The sequence below is a fragment of the Mercenaria mercenaria genome, chromosome 3, assembly GCF_021730395.1.
Source record: "Mercenaria mercenaria strain notata chromosome 3, MADL_Memer_1, whole genome shotgun sequence".
In the NCBI taxonomy this organism is placed as follows: Eukaryota; Metazoa; Mollusca; class Bivalvia; order Venerida; family Veneridae; genus Mercenaria; species Mercenaria mercenaria.
Genome location: NC_069363.1, coordinates 67,138,146 through 67,158,929, shown reverse-complemented (window position 1 = coordinate 67,158,929; position 20,784 = coordinate 67,138,146). Strand labels below are relative to the sequence as shown.

The 20,784-nt window shown below is 34.9% G+C and overlaps 1 protein-coding gene across 7 annotated transcripts in view; it reads right to left on the bottom strand.

The window, feature by feature from the left end:
* Positions 1-245: 245 nt before the first annotated feature.
* Positions 246-20,784, bottom strand: part of LOC123524487 (tyrosine-protein kinase SRK2-like) — a 68,674-nt gene continuing 48,135 nt past the window's right edge. For 4 of the 7 annotated variants that reach the window (XM_045302728.2, XM_045302725.2, XM_045302726.2 and 1 more), the window contains exons 10-12: positions 19,204-19,335; positions 6,890-7,095; positions 6,489-6,628 (exon numbers count right to left, since the gene is read on the bottom strand). In XM_045302728.2, the coding sequence (XP_045158663.1) occupies positions 6,890-7,095; positions 19,204-19,335 (338 nt within the window). In that variant the 3' untranslated portion in view covers positions 6,489-6,628. Of the gene's footprint in view, positions 6,629-6,889; positions 7,096-19,203; positions 19,336-20,784 lie in introns of all 7 variants that reach the window. The other 3 variants (XM_045302730.2, XM_045302729.2, XR_008370274.1) reach the window with 2 other exon arrangements.

The window sequence follows — 20,784 nt, the reverse complement described above, 5'->3', positions numbered from 1 at the left end:
TTTACAGATACAAAGGCCTGTTAACCTTGTCTTACTCCTGCAATCTGACTTGCAGGGTGGAATTTCCCTGTAGCAGTTAACATTTCTACAATGTTTTATTTAGATATATAACCTAGACAATGTCGAAGATATGACTTCAGACAGGATGGATGGACACACAACACCAAAACTATATCCCACCACCTTTGGTGGGGAATAATTATTGTACAATTAATGAATGAAAATGTCAAAACAACGCTGTCCTGTATAATATGTTAATTTTATTTACAATGAAATATCTTATCTATACTGATGTAAAAATATATAAATTCACAAAAATATGGCATTTCAGAAGTATCTAGTGGATAAGGTGTCGGCCGCTCAATCCAGGGGTCGTGGGTTCGAGCCCCATTGGGGTCACGACCATGACTTCTTATATGACACCAGTACTGGTTTTTCCAGGAAGCGGACTCGAGAGTGGTTCCAATAAGCTTGAAGCTTTAGTCACAATCAAGCTAAAACAAATTAGTATAAACTAACAGCACTTCAATATTAGATCAATGTCTCCTGTTCAATGCTAGAACAAACTTTCAGTAAGACATTATATGTTGATATTTTTTACACATTTTATGATGATTGTTACATGTATATGAAGTGCCAGTCCAAAGTTTATGCTAAATGACCAGTCTATATTCAACAAACTCTCTTGGGCTAAAGTCAAAACTTTCTGATAAAATTTCTGTAAAAAATTATGCCTGCTGTAATGTAATAAAACAGTCACTTAATGGTTTGCAGGTCAATCGTCAAAACTATTTTCCCTCTGTCTTTAGAACCCCTGGCAATAGCTTTTACTATTGATTTGCCAGCCATTCAATAACTATACAATGTTTTATGCAATGACATCAATGCATGCATTCAAACTACTATTTTTCATGCAACATCACTGATATATGCATAAAAAGTGATGATTTTTATGCAACAAAACTGATGTATGCATTCAACATAATGTTTTATGCAACAACATTGATGAATACATACCAAGGGTTGAACATGAAACTATTATAATTGCATATGAGACAAGTCTAAATGGTAAAAATCAACAAGAAATAACATTGATATACACAGCATGTACACAGCATATACACAGCATATACAGGTGATGGGAGTAGAACTAGATGACATATTTATGAACTACTTTCTATGAGACTGTACACAAATGGGATCAAGTATTTTGGTTTGGTGATAATGTGGCTCATACCACAGGTGATCATTCAAATATGGGGCTAAAAATAACAGGCCTGGTAACAAAATTGAGTCAAAATTTATGTTTATGTTATTTTCACTCTCAATACTTTCACTCCATATTTTTTCTTACAGTCAGATTGAAATGCTAAAGGCAGAGAATTGTAACAAAATAGAAGAAGGTTTCACACTGTACTACTTTCATATGACAAATAGTTATTTTCAATTTCACTTGCCATTCTTAATGAACCAGTGTATCAAAACTTTAAAATATACTGAACTTTCGAGTATTTTTTCAAAAAAGATAATTATCTCGGTAGATGTAAAAATACATATAACTGAACAGATATTAGACTTTTTGTTACTGATATTTCTGGAAATCAAACAATCTATTTATACAGAGTTGTTGAGCAAGTCTACATATTAACTATTATATAATAAAGCACATTACCAGACCCATTATGTTAAGACCTAGTTTCAATTCACCTAATCGAGACACAGAAAATGAAAAGGAAGAAATTTGTCAGACATAATGTCATATTTAACTACCAGTCTTTTTAAAGACTTCACCATTTTTGTTATGGGACTAAATATATTGTTTAATAAACTATTTCCTTTTTTATAATTCTATTGAACAGCAGTCTGTATAACCTGGCAACAGCAGTCTGTATAACCTGGCAACAGCAGTTTGTATTATTTGTATAACCTGGCAACAAAGTTAATGATAATGAAGTGATTGTCCAAGACTAAAACAAACATGAAGATACCATCTTTATAAGTTATGTATCATCAAACATTCTCTAAATAACTGGAATTCTTAAAGTAATTATAGCTACATTACACAGACAATACAGGAAGGATTACTGGACTTTTATGGTTTGCTCTCATACAGAGGTCTTCACCAAGCAACATATATAAATGCAGTCAACACGCTGTGTATTTACATTACAGCATCTGTGGGGGGGTGGAGGGGGGGGGGGGGGTGTGCTGAGGGAGGGGTTAGAAAATCATTGCTTCAAAATAGGGTCAATATTTGATCAACTACAAATATCACTTCATGTGACTTAGTATTTCAGTTATATTCCAATGTTTCTGTTTGGACTTGGGGGAAAATATTCCAGCATACTCTCTGACAAGTTTCAATCATAAACTTTATACTGAAGGAGACCTTATCTATGGAGACCAAATGAATAACTTTTGCCAAAGAGTATCATTAAATGTAATGGTTATGTCAAACATTATAATAAAGACAAAAATATGTAAAGAAGTATAATAGTGTGTGCCCAGCACATTTTGTGATTCAATAATTAGTTGTAACACATATGTTAAACATTAGTATATTCCAACACAGATTACTTATCTATAAATTTGGTGTCCAAGTAATCCCCTAGAACTACCACAACATGTTCAATTTGATCCCAAAATCTGCTTATTCTGGCAATTAAAAAAAACTGCATTATGTAAACTGTCTTGGTGTAAGACATCTATCTAAAGTACATCCCATAAATATACACCCCTTATATCTGAATAAATTGTTTTGATACTGTGACATATATAATATATAATATGCCAACAAATCTTCCACTCAAGAGAGAATCAGAAAACATTGTAACTTATGGCACAGACTGGCCATACATCAAATAATGATATATAACAATACGTTTTTCCATATATCTACCTTATCCTTAATAATGTTAATAAGCATGTATAATTTTCTTAAATTATATAGTTAACAAAAAAATGCAGCACAAGGAAACAAACAAATAAAACTTCTTTATACTGCATATATACAGAAATATACATACAAATTTCAAACTGACAATATTAACATCTGTTTAATTTAATTGAACTAAATTAAACGCATAATTTGCTTGTTTCATTTACACACTGTTTATATGTCATTTCACATTCTTAAAGTACTTTAAGCATTCATAAACAAATTCACAATTTCTGTTGTGGCAAAAGAGCCACAAGTACTGGAATACTGGAATAGTAACCAACTTGATGTATGAGAAAAAAAAAACACTTGCTTCCAAATTTTTCCACCAGTGCTGGTAAAACTGAACTTACACCCTAGGATGCAGGAATGCTCTTTTCAAATAACACCAAAACAAACTACATATATCACTGAATGCTTTTTTCAAGTTACTGACAAAAAACTGCTCACAAATTCACAATTTCTGTTGTGGCAAAAGAGCCACAAGTACTGGAATAGTAACCAACTTGATGTATGAGAAAAAACAACACTCTTGCTTCCAAATTTTTCCACCAGTGCTGGTAAAACTAAACTTACACCCTAGGATGCAGGAATGCTCTTTTCAAATAACACCAAAACAAACTACATATAACACTGAATGCTTTTTTCAAGTTACTGACAAAAGACTGCTCACTATAAAGTATACTGTTTGCATAACAAGAATACAGGATGCAAGTTTTAACACTAGCATGATGTGTAAATAGGAATATCCAACTCTCCTGTATTTTGGAAATCACTCAGCAGAACCTCGTTTACACCTTAGACTTTCCCCCCAGTCAGATATTCCCATCCGCAACTACATCCAGTAAATAATGCTTATAAAATAGACGACGACATGTGAACTTGTAAACCAGACTATTTTGCAGCAAACAGTTTTGTAGAGTAACCACCCTCATAATCATTGCACATAGTTTAGGACAATACTTTTCAATACATAGGGAAATAGTTCAACATAAAAAATCAATCCGAAAAAAAAAAAAAGAGAGAAAAAAACAACACTTTCAAACACCTATGGATTTTCCAACAGACTTATGTGTATAATAATCTCGGTCAGTTACTTGCCCCTAAGATATAAACAGCAGAACTGAACCAAATGCACCACAACAAAAATATTACCTTTGTGAGCAGCTTCTCTTTTGAATCCAAAATATTTCATAACTGTACAAAAAATTTTGATCAATAAAAAGTTTAAATTTAATATATACTATCAATGTTAATTTATGAGAATACCAAAAAATTTGTATACATATAAAAGAAATACTTGAAAACTACTGATTTTAGTGGTACACTACTGGTAAACATTTCAGCTATTAAGGTAGTTTTGCAGGTTTGGATTATAAATTTTTCTACCATGTATAATTTGATAAAACCCTTATTTTTCAAAACTCCAGAATATACTTGCGGAAAGATATAGGGTCATGTGCTTGATTTTTTGTTTAACTGATTAGAAAAATTTGGACCACATACAAGTTTTCATGATGGGCATCTATAGGGACAACATATTCGCAAACAGAAATTTTTCCACAATGTACAGTTTAATGAAATTTCTCACAGTTGTAAATACACACAATTATGGTCTACAATATAGTAAATTAAAATATATAGGCCCATGTGCTTGTTTTTGAGATATCTGCCCATGATAAAAGAGATCTTTTTGATACACATTGATTTTAAGACTTCATCTGGAATAACTTAATGTGTCGAACGTTTAATATCATATTTTATGTTTAAAAAGCTATCAGCATTGTTGTTTTTCATGTGTTTACTCACAGGTTGCCATTAATTCATAAAAGATTTTCATTTGGTTCCAGGTTTTACTGAATGTTATCCAAGCTATTACTTCCAGTTTTTGCAAACGTGCAGAACTACCTTAAAGGATATATTTTTCTCTTATAAATCTTGTCTGACATATTACAGCTAAAAGAATTGAAAGAAATGACATTACATAGTAGCCAGATGACGTTTTGTTTTGAAATGCAAAGACTACTGTATGATACTGACAAATTCTTACATTGTTCATGCTGCAATTCCAACTAACAAACATGCAGTATTTCTCTCTATCCTAAATTCCACAGGATATCTTACTGTCCAATTAAATTTGAGCCATGCCACGGGAAAACCAACATAGTGGGTATGCGACCAGCATGGATCCAGACCAGCCTGCGCATCCGCGCAGTCTGGTCAGGATCCATGCTGTTCGCTAATAGTTTCTCCAATTCCAATAGGCTTTAAAAGCGAACAGCATGGAGCCTGACCAGACTGCGCGGATGTGCAGGCTGGTCTGGATCCATGCTGATCGCATACCCACTATGTTGGTTTTCTCATGGCATGGCTCATTTATGCTCCATAAAATTACTCCATGCAAACTGTTAAATTACTGTGTAAATGTAATTGCATGATCAAAATGACAATGAGAAGAGTTTTGCCTGTACTAAGGTGAGCTTACAAAAAGATATGAAGTCTGGAATGTATCAATATATAAACACATAGGAAAAAACAATGGTGTAACAGAATATTTCAAAAAAGTCTCAACAATGGTAAAATGTAAGTTAATATAAAAATATTTAAAACTGTAAACTTTGTTCATAAAGTGAAAGCAGAGAATATAAAATATTACTTTTAGATCAGTAAGGCATCAAATCTAATAGAAATGCATGTATTATTCAAGCATAAAACTGCTGTTCTGGTCACTTCTCGGTGTGTTTTAACAGGAAAGTAAATGGGTGTTAAAACACCTTTTTATATAAATTATATGCATTCTGTGGAAAAGCGTAAATATATTTCTGTCCCAAAGCAGAAAATTCAAAAGGAAATGATGTCAATGTGATAAAACAGACACTCTTGTGCATTTCGCAGAAATGTTTTGAGAAACAATATATTCCTTTATCAGTTTTCACATGTTTTATGCTAAAACAGTGTTAGCGCATATTCATTTCGTGTTATAACATCTTAAAAATACCTACCAGGCTTGGCACCAACCAATCCCTCGGGATTCTGCAGATGTTATAACAAAAACAAAAACAAAAACATGCATTATCCCTACACTCTAACACCAGTAAGGCAACAGATCTACCAGAAATATTACTCTTAGATCAGTAAGGCATCAAATCTACAGGAAAAATACAACAGCACCTTCACACTAAAAATGATATGAATCAATTGATATCTGTGAAAAAAGAAAGCATAAACAAAGCTAAGATTCTACTCTTAATTTGTAGTGTTTTTTCTGTAATACTTACTGTCTTTCAATAGCTTTCCTTTCTACTTCTGGATGATCTTTTAAAAATACATTTCTTTTACACCACATATTTCACAGAGTCAGTTTCAACTGAAAATTGTGTTAAGTCTTTTTCTTAGGTAGCAAAAATGTATTTCTTTGTCCTAAATAACAGGACACCTAGGTTACTTAATTCACATGCATACTTAGAAGCCTAATTCAAAAACATTTTTATTCAGAATGTTGGTAGTTAGGTTCTGTAGACACAAAATAGTCATCAAAAAATGTCCAGAGATATTCAAATGTTGGCCGTAGCTCTTCTTTCTTGTCCCAACATTTCAGCATGATTTCATACATATGATCTGAACATTTCTCTGGTCGAGGCATCCTGTAACCCCTTGGCACTTGTTCCAACACCTCACGATTTGTCATACCTGAAAATTAAATACTATATATGTTATTATCATAGACTCAAAATAACAGTCTGAAAATTTACCTCTCAGACCTACAGGTAAAACCTGAGAAGAAACTGAAATAAAAACAACAAACAAAATACAAATGTAGGTGCATATCAATATAGTATATACAATACAGGCATTGGAAAATGTTTTTAAAAGATTCAGATTTATGAAAATAAAAGAAAAGTGCACAGAATACATTGATATATACAGAAAGAATGCATGCAATGGTTATACCTAAGGTTCAGACTCTTTGTAGCTGGGTTCAACAGCAATGAAATAGTCATCAAAGAAACCAAAGAGGAATTCAAAGGTAGGCCTCTCCTCAGCTTTTTTGTCCCAGCATTTTAACATCATTTCATACATGGATTGTGGACATATTGGTGGTCTGGGTTGTCTGTACCCTCGTTCTACCTGATCCAGTACATCTCGGTTTGTCATTCCTGTAATCAGTTATATACAGCATGCATCAAGCAGCTTTAACGTTTACAGTGTAAAATACAGAACAAAACCTCCATGGACATAATGCTGATCCTCTTGCCAAACAACTTTCAGAGGCAGTAAATTTCCAACCTGATAACTTTTTTATTTTCTTTCATTTTTACATCCCAACTCATGCCAATTTTTGCTTTTACAAAATATTAATCCCTTCTTGCTTTTTTTAATATGCTCGTAAAGTCCCAAAACCCATCCCTGCTCATTTTTTATAAACTAACAAAATTCAATCCCTGTTCATTTTTGCATATGTTAGCAAAATTCAATCCCTATTCATTTTTTGCATATGCTAGCAAAGTTCAATCCCTGTTCATTTTTGCATAGGTTAACATAGTTAAACTCCCAGTCCATTTTTGGATACACTAGCAAAATTCAATCCCTGTAATCATTTTTGCATATGGTAACAAATTCAATCCCTGTTCATTTCTGCATATGCTAACAAAATTCAATGCCCTGTTCATTTTTGGATACACTAGCAAAATTCAGTCCCTGTTCATTTTTGCATATGCTAGCAACTACACACCCTGATCATTTTTTGGATACACTAGCAAAATTCAATCCCGTTCATTTTGATATGCAGCAAAAATTCAAATCCCTGATCATTTTCATACCTAGCAATTACCATTCATTTTTGAAAAAACATCCTATTGCTGGTCCTCATTTTTGCATATGCTTATACAATCCTAACTAGAGCTGCTTTTGAGAAAAGCGCATGTCTCCCACAACTGCCTAATCATCTGAATAGTTATGTATCTGAGTCAACAATGCACCAATACATGTATCACTGGCATCTGTGTACAGAGTGATTTTCAGTAATTCAAAGGCCATAATTCTGAAGATCCTGGGCCGATTTAGTTACTTTTCAAATCTGGCTGAGGACTCATTGGCAAACACATTTTGTTCAAGTTTGGTGAAGATCGGTTGAGAAATGTTTGACTTAGAATGCGGACAGGTGTGTACAGAGCGATTTTCAGTAATTCAAGGGCCATAATTCTGAAGTGCCTGGGGCAATTTGGCTCGTTATCTAACTTGGCCAAGGACTTATTGGTAAACACCTTTTGTTAAAGTTACCGTGAAGACCGGATGAGAACTGTTCAACTTAGAGCGCTTGATGCCCCTGGTGGCATCCTTGTCGATACAAAGCAATCTAAGTCCAAAACGAGGTCAAGGTCAAACTGAGGTCAGGTGATGTTTGAAGATGAGGAATGGTCACAGGTTTCACCTGTATTAGTATCAATTCATTCTTGTAAGCGGTATTAATGCTAGACGAAACGGTCCCATTTGATTAACCAAGAGATGGCCCATATAAAGCAACCTAAGTCTAAAATGAGGTCAAGGTCAAACTGAGGTCAGGTTATGTTTGAAGATGAGGAATGGTCACAAGTTACATCTGTATTAGTATCAATTCATTCTTGTAAGCGGTACTGATGCTAGACGAAACGGTCCCATTTGGTTAACCAAGAGATGGCCTATATAAAGTAACCCAAGTCCAAAATGAGGTCGAACTGAGGTCAGGTGATATCTGAAGATGAGGAATGTTCACAGGTTACATCTGCATTAGTATCAAGTCATTCTAGTAAGTGGTATTGACGCTAGATGAAACGGTCCCATTTGGTTAACCTCGTATGGACGGACAGACAGGACGATCACTATATGCCTCCCGCATCAGTAGATGCCGGGGGCATAAAAAGGCCAATTTTTGATAATTCAAGGGCCATAATTCTGAAGTGCCTAGGGCGATTTGGCTCGTTATCGATCTTGGCCGAGGACTTATTGGTAAACACATTTTGTTAAAGTTTGGTGAAGATCGGATGAGAACTGTTCAACTTCGAGCACGGACAACATTTGTGACAGACGGACACACGGACACACAGACAGCAGTAAATCAATAAACCTCCCAGACCACTATGTAATGGAAGACATAATTCCTGCACATTTTTGCATATGCTGACAAAAATCGAAATTTCATTACTGCTCATTTTGTAAATTCTGGCAAACCTCTGTTAAACATTTCTGCATTCTTATTTAAAACAGTCCCCACACATTTTTCCTGCTTCTATGCTTACAAATTGCCTATACCCGTTGCTATTTATTTCAGAATATACTTATTATTATTAGTTTATGTCTATTAAACACCCCTGTATCTGTTCTTGTTCAATCCCACTTCCCAACTCATTTTTGCAAAAGCTAACAAAATTCCCAACTTTATCCCTATTCATTTCAGAAAGCAAAGCTGAAGGTCTTTTAAACCAAACCTCCCTGCTTTTATGAGTATTAACTGGAACTGGTTTAAGATATCCGATCTGATACAGGCCTGTGCATAAAATGAAAATGAGGCAATGACCCTAAAAATTCATCAGTACTTCAGTTCTTCATCATACATCCATTTCGTTCATGTTTAATATAGGTAGTGCTTTTGTCCAAACAAAAAAGGATTTCCTAAGTCTAGATTTAATAAGTATATAAGGATGAAAAGACATACAGATCCAATATTGGTTGGATAAACATAGTGAATTAGGTTGAAAACAAATATAAACAGAATGAACAAAGAAAAAGGAAGTTTATATTAAGCCACGCCAAATTAAAAAGTTGTTCATCGGATCTGCCGCTCGTATATTTTCAGAAACACAAAAAAATTATTTTTTTTGTTTTTGACTTGCGCTCGCCCCATTGAAAAAATCCAAGGCAAAATTTTTTAGTGCACTACCTTTTACAGTGTACAAATGCTTATAATTCCAGTCCCAGATTGTTCTAAAATGTAATTTTATCACAACTAATACATTTCGTCTGTAATAAATCAGGGCATTTAAATTAAGTTGCATTAAGGTTATTTCCCCTTATGCAGTTATGCCATTTTATTCCAATGTTTAACAAATTAATTTGCAACTAAAATCGGACTGATTTCATTGAAAATTGGATGAAAACACACACTAATTTATTTGATAACATCAATCTACATTATTTTGGTAAGGATAAATACATACTGATGCATTTCACTTTTCTGTTTTCTGTTTTCCTGTCAAAATGATCAGATTTTTTATACGAAAGTGGGTGGGGTAAGGAATTTACATTATGAGTTGTGTTCAGACCAATTTAGAGCTTCAGTTTTTTTCAGTCCTCAAGTAGAATAATGTTAATGCAAGTTAACCACCATTTCAGACCTTATTTGAGACTTTGTTTCAACAAATTTAATCTGTTAAGAAAGTTTACAACAACTTGAACAAGTTAGAACAAGAGGGAGCTGTCCGTAAGACAGTGTGCTCGACTTATCTCAGTGCTTGACTCTGAATTAGAGCTTTGCCAGTAAAAGAGGCATAATAGTCAATAGATTTGAAAGTAACAGAGATATTGGACATTATATAAAACTTTAACCAAAAAAAAAATCCAAGTTCAAAAGTGGCATAACTGTCAAAATTCAAATCAGAGTTAAGAGTTATGGGGATTGTTTCTCCTGGTGTAGACTTATGCATTGTTGTATACCGTATATACCCATGTATAATGCGCACCCTTGTATAATGCGCACCCCCGATTTTGCCCCAAAATCCTGGGAAAAAAACATTTTTGGTCAATTTTGAGATGGATGGAAAACGAAAGTAGAGTTTACATCGACACCGGTTATAAATTTTATCTCCGCGGCGGAGAGCAGCATCGGTCTCGCGGTACTATCGATTTTTGTTTTCTCGAAAATAAAACCAGTAAAATATTGTTTTATTTGTTGTTTTACCTTTTTAATTAACTATTCTGAATAAATAAACAGCGGCTGATTCAATATTTCAGAATGGTATCTCTCAAAATGACATGAGCTTCTCAATTCAAACCAATAACAAAAGGTGTGATAGTCTTTTTGTTATGTCGTTCACAGTTTGATCTCGGTTAAAGATAATTCTCGATCTTTAATTAGTATCATAATTTTTGTGATTTATTAACATTTCTTTCATCAAAATACTTTTAAATTTATATGAAATTAATTTTGTTTGAAAGAAAAATAAACCATACGATCTTTTACGGAACGTAACGGCAATCTTAGATTTTAGCAGTGACAGTAAGCGCGGGGAGTAGTTTCCCTTTACCAAAATGGCGAACATCGGTAACAAACTTGTTTTGAAGTTGGAAAATTGTCTATACCTGTGTATTATGCGCACCCACGATTCGGGGGTGGTCCTGGGGGTCAAAAAACTGCGCATTATACATGGGTATCTACGGTAATACATATTTTCTAACAGCATTTATAAATGCATACATTATTTGATTACACTGTACTGTATGCCAATGTTATTACCTTTCCATGAGTTTGCTTTGTTGTGCCTCTGCAGGTCAAAATGTAACCAAACCAAAATGTATCCATGTTTTCTCAATTCTTTGTGAATTATTTCTTATGTAAAAGGGCTATACATTCTATTTTAAGGTTTTTAATAGTTAATCGATGAAGTCTCGAGCCAAAACAAGACAAATATATTTCTTCACTTGCTCCCGATTTTCTCAAAAACAAAAACAAATATTTTAATTATTTTTTCGCTCGCCGCTTTTTCAGAAAAAAATCTGATGAACAACTTTTCAATTTGGTGTGGCCTTATCCTTTAATAACAACAAGAGGACCATGATGGTCCTGAATCGCTCACCTCTTCCCACATGACCCAGTTTTGAGTATGACATCGTTTTTTCTATTATCTGACATAGTGACCTAGTTTTTGAGCTCATGTGACCCAGTTTTGAACCTGACCTAGATATTATCAAGATAAAAATTCTGACCAATTTTCAAGAAGATCCATTGAAAAATATGGTCTCTAGAGAGGTCACAAGGTTTTTCTATTATTTGACCTATTGACCTAGTTTTCGAAGGTACGTGACCCTGTTTTGAATTTTGCCTAGATATCATCAAGGTGAACATTCTCACTAATTTTCATGAAGATCTCATGAAAAATATGGCCTCTAGAGAGGTCACAAGGTTTTTCTATTTTTATACCTACTGGCCTAGTTTTTGACCGCACGTGACCCAGTTTCAAAACTGATCTAGATATCATCAAGGTGAACACTCAGATCAATTTTCATGAAAATCCATTGAAAAATATGGCCTCTAGAGAGGTCAAAAGATTTTAATAATTTTAGACCTACTGACCTAGTTTTTGACCGCAACTGACCCAGTTTCAAACTTGACCTAGATATCATCAAGATGAACATTCAGACCAACTTTCATACAGATCCCATGAAAAGTATGGCCTCTAGAGAGGTCACAACGTTTTTTTTATTATTTGACCTACTGACCTAGTTTTTTAAGGCACGTGACCCAGTTTCAAACTTGACCTAGATATCATCAAGGTGAACATTCTGACCAATTTTTATGGAGATCCATTCACAAGTATGGCCTCTAGAGAGGTCACAAGGTTTTTCTATTTTTAGACCTACTGACCTAGTTTTTGACCGCACATGACCCTGTTTCGACCCTGACCTAGATATCATCAAGATGAACATTCAGAACAACTTTCATACAGATCCCATGAAAAATATGGCCTTTAGAGAGGTCACAAGGTTTTTCTATTATTTGACCTACTGACCTAGTTTTTGATGGCACGTGACCCACTTTCGAAATTGATCTAGACATCATCAAGTTGAACATTCAGACCAACTTTCATACAGATCCCATGAAAAATATGGCCTCTAGAGAGGTCACAAGGTTTTTCTATTATTTGACCTACTGACCTAGTTTTTGATGGCACGTGACCCACTTTCGAACTTGACCTAGATATCATCAACGTGAACATTCTGACCAATTTTCATGAAGATCTCATGAAATATATGGCCTCTAGAGAGGTCACAAGGTTTTTCTATTTTTAGACCTACTGACCTAGTTTTTGACCGCACATGACCCTGTTTCGAACTTGACCTAGATATCATCAAGATCAACATTCAGACCAACTTTCATACAGATCCCATGAAAAATGTGGCCTTTAGAGAGGTCACAAGGTTTTTCTATTATTTGACCTATTAACCTAGTTTTTGATGGCACGTAACCCAGTTTCAAACTTGACCTAGATATCATCAAGATGAAGGTTCTGACCAATTTTCATGAAGATCTTGTGAAATATATGGCCTCTAGAGAGGTCACAAGGTTTTTCTATTTTTAGACCTACTGACCTAGTTTTTGATGGCACGTAACCCAGTTTCGAACTTGACCTAGATATCATCAAGATGAACATTCTGACCAATTTCATGGAGATCTTGTGAAATATATGGCCTCTAGAGAGGTCACAAGGTTTTTCTATTTTTAGACCTACTGACCTAGTTTTTGAAGGCACGTGACCCAGTTTCAAACTTGACCTAGATATCATCAAGATGAACATTCTGACCAACTTTCATAAAGATCCCATGAAAAATGTGACCTCTAGAGTGGTCACAAGCAAAAGTTTACGGACGGACACACGGACGCACGCACGGACGGACGACGGACACCGCGCGATCACAAAAGCTCACCTTGTCACTTTGTGACAGGTGAGCTAAAAAAAGCAAAATGCAAAATTTTTCCAATACTTTAGGTAAAATAACATCTACATATAATATACAAATTTAAGATATTGCACCTGTGGCAATATAGTATGCTGTAATTTATGCTCATTCTGAGTCCAGAATCAATACAAGACCCTCCCTTAAGTGATGCTTAGTCATCTTGTTACTTTTGAAAGCTGTAGCTATCATACTTTCTGACATAGAGTCTGGAAAGAAAAACATGTTGATGGAGGGAGGAACAAACCCATTTCATAATGTGTTCTGCTTTTTCAAAACTGTCATATAAAAACTAGAACCATCAATAAAGGTGATTGTTATCAGATTCCACTTTGAAAAGTTGGGACAATGACCTATGACTTTCAAATATAACCTTGACCATCTACCTGGTGACCCGAGCTGTGCATTCTGAATGTCATCTTGAAGTTAACAATCGATGAAAGCTTTGTGAAAATCTCCCTAGTGGTCAAGAAGATAAGAAGTAAACACTTGTCTCAGATATCAGATCTTTGACTTGTATGACCCTGACCTTGGGCCTACTGACAACGGTTGTGCACTCACATCTTCAACAGGTGATGCTAATTTCATGAAAATCTTTCAAGCTATTTACAAAATCTGGTGTGGACACAAACTCCATATAGACTGATATACATACGTCCAATACAGACCCATACACTTTGTATCTTGGGATATCAAAATCAGCAATGTTTTGAGAAACAAACTATTTTTATGAGTAATGCCTCTTAGTTGAACTACAACAAAAATGCCCCCATGATGGCTTCCTCACTTTGAGTTACTGACCACCAACATAATAACAAGAGCACCGCCTTGCGGGTGCTGACGCTCATCTGATTTTTTTTGTATAATAGAAATATTGTCCTACCCATGATTTTCTAAGTCTAACAAGAGCACCGCCTTGCGGGTGCTGACGCTCATCTGATTTTTTTTGTGTAATAGAAATATTGTCCTACACATGATTTTCTAAGTCTAAAAAGGGCCATCATTCTTGCAAAAAGCAGGATAGAGTTATGTTTCTTGATGTACAGTGTCCACTTATGATGGTGAAAAACTGTTGCAAGTTTTAAAGCAATAGCTTTAATAGTTTATGAGAAAAGTTGACTTAAACATAATACTCAACCAAGAAAATGATTTTCTAAGTCCAAAAGGGGCAATAATTATTGCAAAAAGCAGGATGGAGTTATGTTGCTTGCTGTACAGGGTCAGCTTATGATGGTGAACAAGTGTTGCAAGTTTCAAAGCAATAGCTTTGATAGTTTAAGAGAAAAAGTTGACCTAAACATAAAACTTAACCAAGAAATCTGATATTTTCTAAGTCAAAAAGGGGCCATAAATCTTGCAAAAAGCAGGACGGAGTTATGTTTCTTGCTATACAGGGTCAACTTATGATGGTGAACAAGTGTTGCAAGTTTTAAAGCAATAGCTTTGATAGTTTAGGATAAAAGCTGACCTAAACATAAAACTTAACCAAGAAAACTGATTTTCTAAGTCCAAAAGGGGCAATAAATCTTGCAAAAAGCAAGATGGAGTTATGATTCTTGACGTACAGGGTCTGCTTATGATGGTGAACAAGTATTCCAAGTTTCAAAGCAATAGCTTTGATAGTTTAGGAGAAAAGTTGACCTAAACATAAAACTTAACCAAGAAATCTGATATTTTCTAAGTACAAAAGGGGCCATAAATCTTGCAAAAAGCAAGATGGAGTTATGTTTCTTGCTATACAGGGTCAGCTTATGATGGTGAACAAGTATTCCAAGTTTCAAAGCAATAGCTTTGATAGTTTAGGAGAAAAGCTGACCTAAACATAAAACTTAACCAGGCAACGCCGACGCAGACGCCGACGCCGACGCCGACACCGACGCCGACGCCGACAACCGCTCAAGTGATGACAATAACTCATCATTTTTTTTCAAAAAATCAGATGAGCTAAAAAGGGCCATCATTCTTGCAAAAAGCAGGATAGAGTTACATTTCTTGATGTACAGTGTCCACTTATGATGGTGAAAAACTGTTGCAAGTTTTAAAGCAATAGCTTTGATAGTTTATGAGAAAAGTTGACTTAAACATAATACTCAACCAAGAAAATGATTTTCTAAGTCCAAAAGGGGCAATAATTATTACAAAAAGCAGGATGGAGTTATGTTGCTTGCTGTACAGGGTCAGCTTATGATGGTGAACAAGTGTTGCAAGTTTCAAAGCAATAGCTTTGATAGTTTAAGAGAAAAAGTTGACCTAAACATAAAACTTAACCAAGAAATCTGATATTTTCTAAGTCCAAAAGGGGCCATAATACTTGCAAAAAGCAGGATGGAGTTATGTTTCTTGCTGTACAGGGTCAGCTTATGATGGTGAACAAGTGTTGCAAGTTTTAAAGCAATAGCTTTGATAGTTTAGGATAAAAGCTGACCTAAACATAAAACTTAACCAAGAAAACTGATTTTCTAAGTCCAAAAGGGGAAATAATTCTTGCAAAAAGCAAGATGGAGTTATGTTTCTTGATGTACAGGGTCTGATTATGATGGTGAACAAGTATTCCAAGTTTCAAAGCAATAGCTTTGATAGTTTAAGAGAAAAGTTGACCTAAACATAAAACTAAACCAAGAAATCAGATATTTTCTAAGTACAAAAGGGGCCATAAATCTTGCAAAAAGCAAGATGGAGTTATGTTTCTTGCTATACAGGGTCAGCTTATGATGGTGAACAAGTATTCCAAGTTTCAAAGCAATAGCTTTGATAGTTTAGGAGAAAAGCTGACCTAAACATAAAACTTAACCAGGCAACGCCGACGCAGACGCCGATGCCGACGCAGACGCCGACAACTGCTCAAGTGATGACAATAACTCATCATTTTTTTTTCAAAAAATTAGATGAGCTAAAAATCACCTATTGGCCACATGCAGTCATCTTATGAACTTTGTTGACTCAGGGTAAAAGCATTCCTTAGTTATGGGCTGAAACTATTTTCAATATCAAAATAAATGTGGCCTGAACCTTTGACCTACTAACCCAAGTAACAATACAGGTCACCTACTCCCCGCAGGCAATCATCCCATCAAGGTCAAATCGTTCCTTAGTTATTGAAAGACAATCATCCTAAGTTGGAGACTGTAGGCCAAGGTGCTATCTACTCATTGAGCAGAAACAATTTTTGACCTGGAACCACTAAAACAATAGGACTTAGTCAGCCATCGTATGAAGTTGCCAAAGGGTTCTTCAGTTATCAATTGTAAACTGACTTTCACTTCAAGCTCACTGTAATACTTGACTTACTAATCTGAAATTTAATAGGGGTTTTCTGCTGGTCACAACCTATCTGCCTAACGAGTTTGAGGTTCCTGGACCAAAGCTTTGGACACCAAGGGGACTGACAGAAGAATGGTTTGATTACTATATGCTGCCCTATTTTTGGGAGGAGAGGGACCGGGGCATGTATTAAAATTATACGGAAATCACTGAAGTAATTTTCACATCATGTGAACACTGCACTGAGCATTATTTATTTTGGCATATCATGAATAGAAGTCTCAGTATACAATTATAGGCTACTGAAATTCCGCACCCTCTTTTCAAACAAGACTCACTAAATCACTAATGGTTGATGAACACCCCCAGACAGCAGTTTATTGTCAGAGGAACAGGGGTATTGAAAATATGATACATAACTTCGTAAACAAGAGTGCAAGAATGTCACAATATACGCTCGTCACAGCAAATTTTTTTACACTAGCACCTGTATTTGCAAATGGATATTTTAATTTTGTGGTTGTTTACAATGTTTTTTTTTTTAGAAATTATTGTAATTCTTTTATTTTTCTAAGTCCACAAAAAAAAATCCTTACCAGGTAGAGATACCTTAAAATTACACCAAAAATTTGAAAGTAACATCAATGTTGTACCACAGAAAAGTGGTCTTGGTTTTTCCCTACGGTCAATTATAAAAAAGTTACAATGTAAGTTATTTATAGTAACAACTAAGGGAAGTTAATCTTTAAAGAAAAAAAAAAAATTGCAAGTCCACACAAAATCCTTACCAGGTTGGGATAGCTCAAAATACACCTCAGAATTGGATGTAACATGCATGTTGCACTAAAGAAAAGTGGTCTCCATTTTTCCCTACGACTTGTAATGAAAAATTTACAATATAAGCTATTTATAGTAGCAACAAAGGGAAGTAATTCTAAAGAAGGGATCAGTGCATGACACTCCGTCTCATGATGGTGTACAATTGTGCCAAGTTACATCTAAATCCCTCCATGCATGAAGAAGAAATGCTCCGGACAAAGTCATTCTTGTATCTGACCTTTGGCCTCTTAAGTGTGACCTTGACCTTAGACCTAGGGACCTGGTTATTGCGCATGACACTCCGTCTCATGGTGGTGAACATTTGTGCCAAGTTATATCAAAATCCCTCCATGCATGAAGAAGAAATGCTCCGGACAAAGTTTTCATTCTTGTATCCTTTGACCTCTAAGTGTGACCTTGACCTAAGACCTAGGGACCTGGTTCTTGCGCAGGTCACTCCATCTCATGATGGTGAACAATTGTGCCAAGCTACATCAAAATCCCTCCATGCATGAAGAAGATATGTGCCGGACAAAGTTTTCATTTTTGTATCCTTTGACTCTAAGTGTGACCCTGAACTTAGACCTAGGGACCTGGTTCTTGCGCATGACACTCCATCTCATAATGGTGGACAATTGTGCCAAGCTATATCAAAATCCTTCCATGCATGAAGAAGATATGCTCCGGACAGTAATTCTTGAATTTGACCTTTGACCTCTAAGTGTGACCTTGACCTTAGACCAAGGGGCCTGGTTCTTGCGCATGACACTCCGTCTCATGATGGTGAACAATTGTGCCAAGTTTCATCAAAATCCCTCCATGCATGAAGAAGGTATGCTCAGGACAAAGTCGGTGGACGCCGCCACACGCCCGCCAGGGGCATTCCCATAATACGTCCCGTTTTTCAAAATCATTCACATGCACAACTACACTTGATACTGATGATAATAATAACAAGGTTTAATAAAAGTCTGGCATACAATGACTGAGAAAGTGCGGGCAAATATTTTCTATACAAGGTTTGATGGAAATCTGGCAAATAATTGCTGAGAAATAGTTCAGACAAATTTTTTCCATATACATATAAAGAAAAAATTAATAAAGGGCCATAACTAAGTGAAAAATCATCCAAATGGAACCCACTTCACACATGCACAATTAGGCTTGGTACTGATAATTATTACCAGGTTTGATGGAAATCTAGAAAAAAATTGCTGAGAAATAGCCCTGACAAATTCCATCTACAGACGGATGGACATATAGACCGGAATCCAGCATCTGGTATCTGGGGGTATAATAAGTTAATCTATTTATACATAAAATTCTAAGAACAAAATTCTTCCCTTTGAATATCTTTGAAAGAAAAAAATGCCCTTGTACTTTATATTAGAAGTTAAGCTATCAAAATAACTTATTAAATGTCAAATTTACAGACAGGAACACTGTTTCGAAACAGAAAAAAAGATTTCAGTGTTTACCTGGATAGGGTACTTGTCCGTGTGTGGTGAGCTCTACCAGCAGAATACCATATGACCATACATCTGACTTTATAGTGAACCTCTGATACATAGCTGCTTCGGGTGCCGTCCATTTTATTGGGAATTTTGTTCCTAAAAATAAACAAACTGCTGATTTGATTTAAATTCTTTTGATTTCAAAAGCAATAATTTTCATTCTTGAAATGTTGTGATAAGATGTGTTAAATTGAGGGTAGCAAAGTTACTAAAGATCAAATTCTATTAGACTTGCCAGAGAATTTAATATCATTGTTAAGCTCAAAATGGAATATGTATGTTGCTAGCTATCAACAAGTTTTTTTATATTAAGAGATTATATAAAATGTTAGTTTATTGGTCCATGAATAAAAGTGATCATGAAACTTCTTAACATTTTCAAATGTTTTTGCAAGGAAATACTGTTTCTTCTTTCTAGAACAAATTAGTTTTGAAGGCAATCAAAGCAGCAGGTACCTTGTGGCAAAGTTCAAAGAAAACTGTTACAAATCAACAAAACCACAGGTGCACAACTTCACATGTTGATTGCTTCATAATCCTGGGTCAAATACTTTCTTTGATACATGTGACACAAACTAAGGCCCTTTTATGCTTATTTTTGACTAAGTCAAGGACCATAACTCTGGCTGTGTGAGATCTCAATTAAAACACTAGGTGCACAACTTCAAATGCTGAATTAACAATCCTGTAAGGTTTGATGACTCTGGGTCAAATACTTTTTGAGATATAACGTCACACACATTTGGACAAATGAACAGATGGATGGACAAATGGACAGACAGATATGGGGTCACAAAAAGTAAAGCACCAGTTGGAACCATTCAAGAGTTGGTTGGTTCCAACAGGCAAATTATTAAACTTTCCAGATCCCCGTTTGCTATTTTCACTGAACAGCTTTAAAAACGCAACACTTTTATCATTTGTTGTACTCGGTTAAAAAACTTATTGTTGTTTTTATACGGTTTATCGAATTATGCAGTCTACCTGTTTGGTGTGTCATGATTTGTTTTCACATGTTCCGGGCTAATTTTTTTTTTTATTGATATTTGATCAATTTTAATGGTTTGCATGTGCACACCTTAGACTTAAAATGGTGTTGTTTTTTTTTTCAAAACAAAAGTGGGTGAAAATAAAAGTTAAATATTAGTAAAAATGAAAGACAAATGAAAATTTTCTGTATTATTTCAAGTGTTGCAATGGTTTACTACCTTCTGCGCAGTATTTTTGGCTATTTATAAGAATATCTTACTCGTTTTTAACACTAGTCACTGTCACAGTACTCACTTTTTATGGATTTTTGAGATAAATTATTTTTCAGTTAGTCCCTATGAATTCCTATGAATTATTCATCTTCATACTGCAATAAGCAGATTCATTAAGATACATTAATTGTCTTTCTTGAAAAATCCACGAAAGATAAAGTGTTGCATTTTTAAAGTAGTTCAGTGTACATTCTGTTTATGTTCAAGAAATGTAGACAGAAATGTGCTAACAACCTAAACTTTAGATAATTTTGATTAAATCAATGGCCATAACTCTGTATAA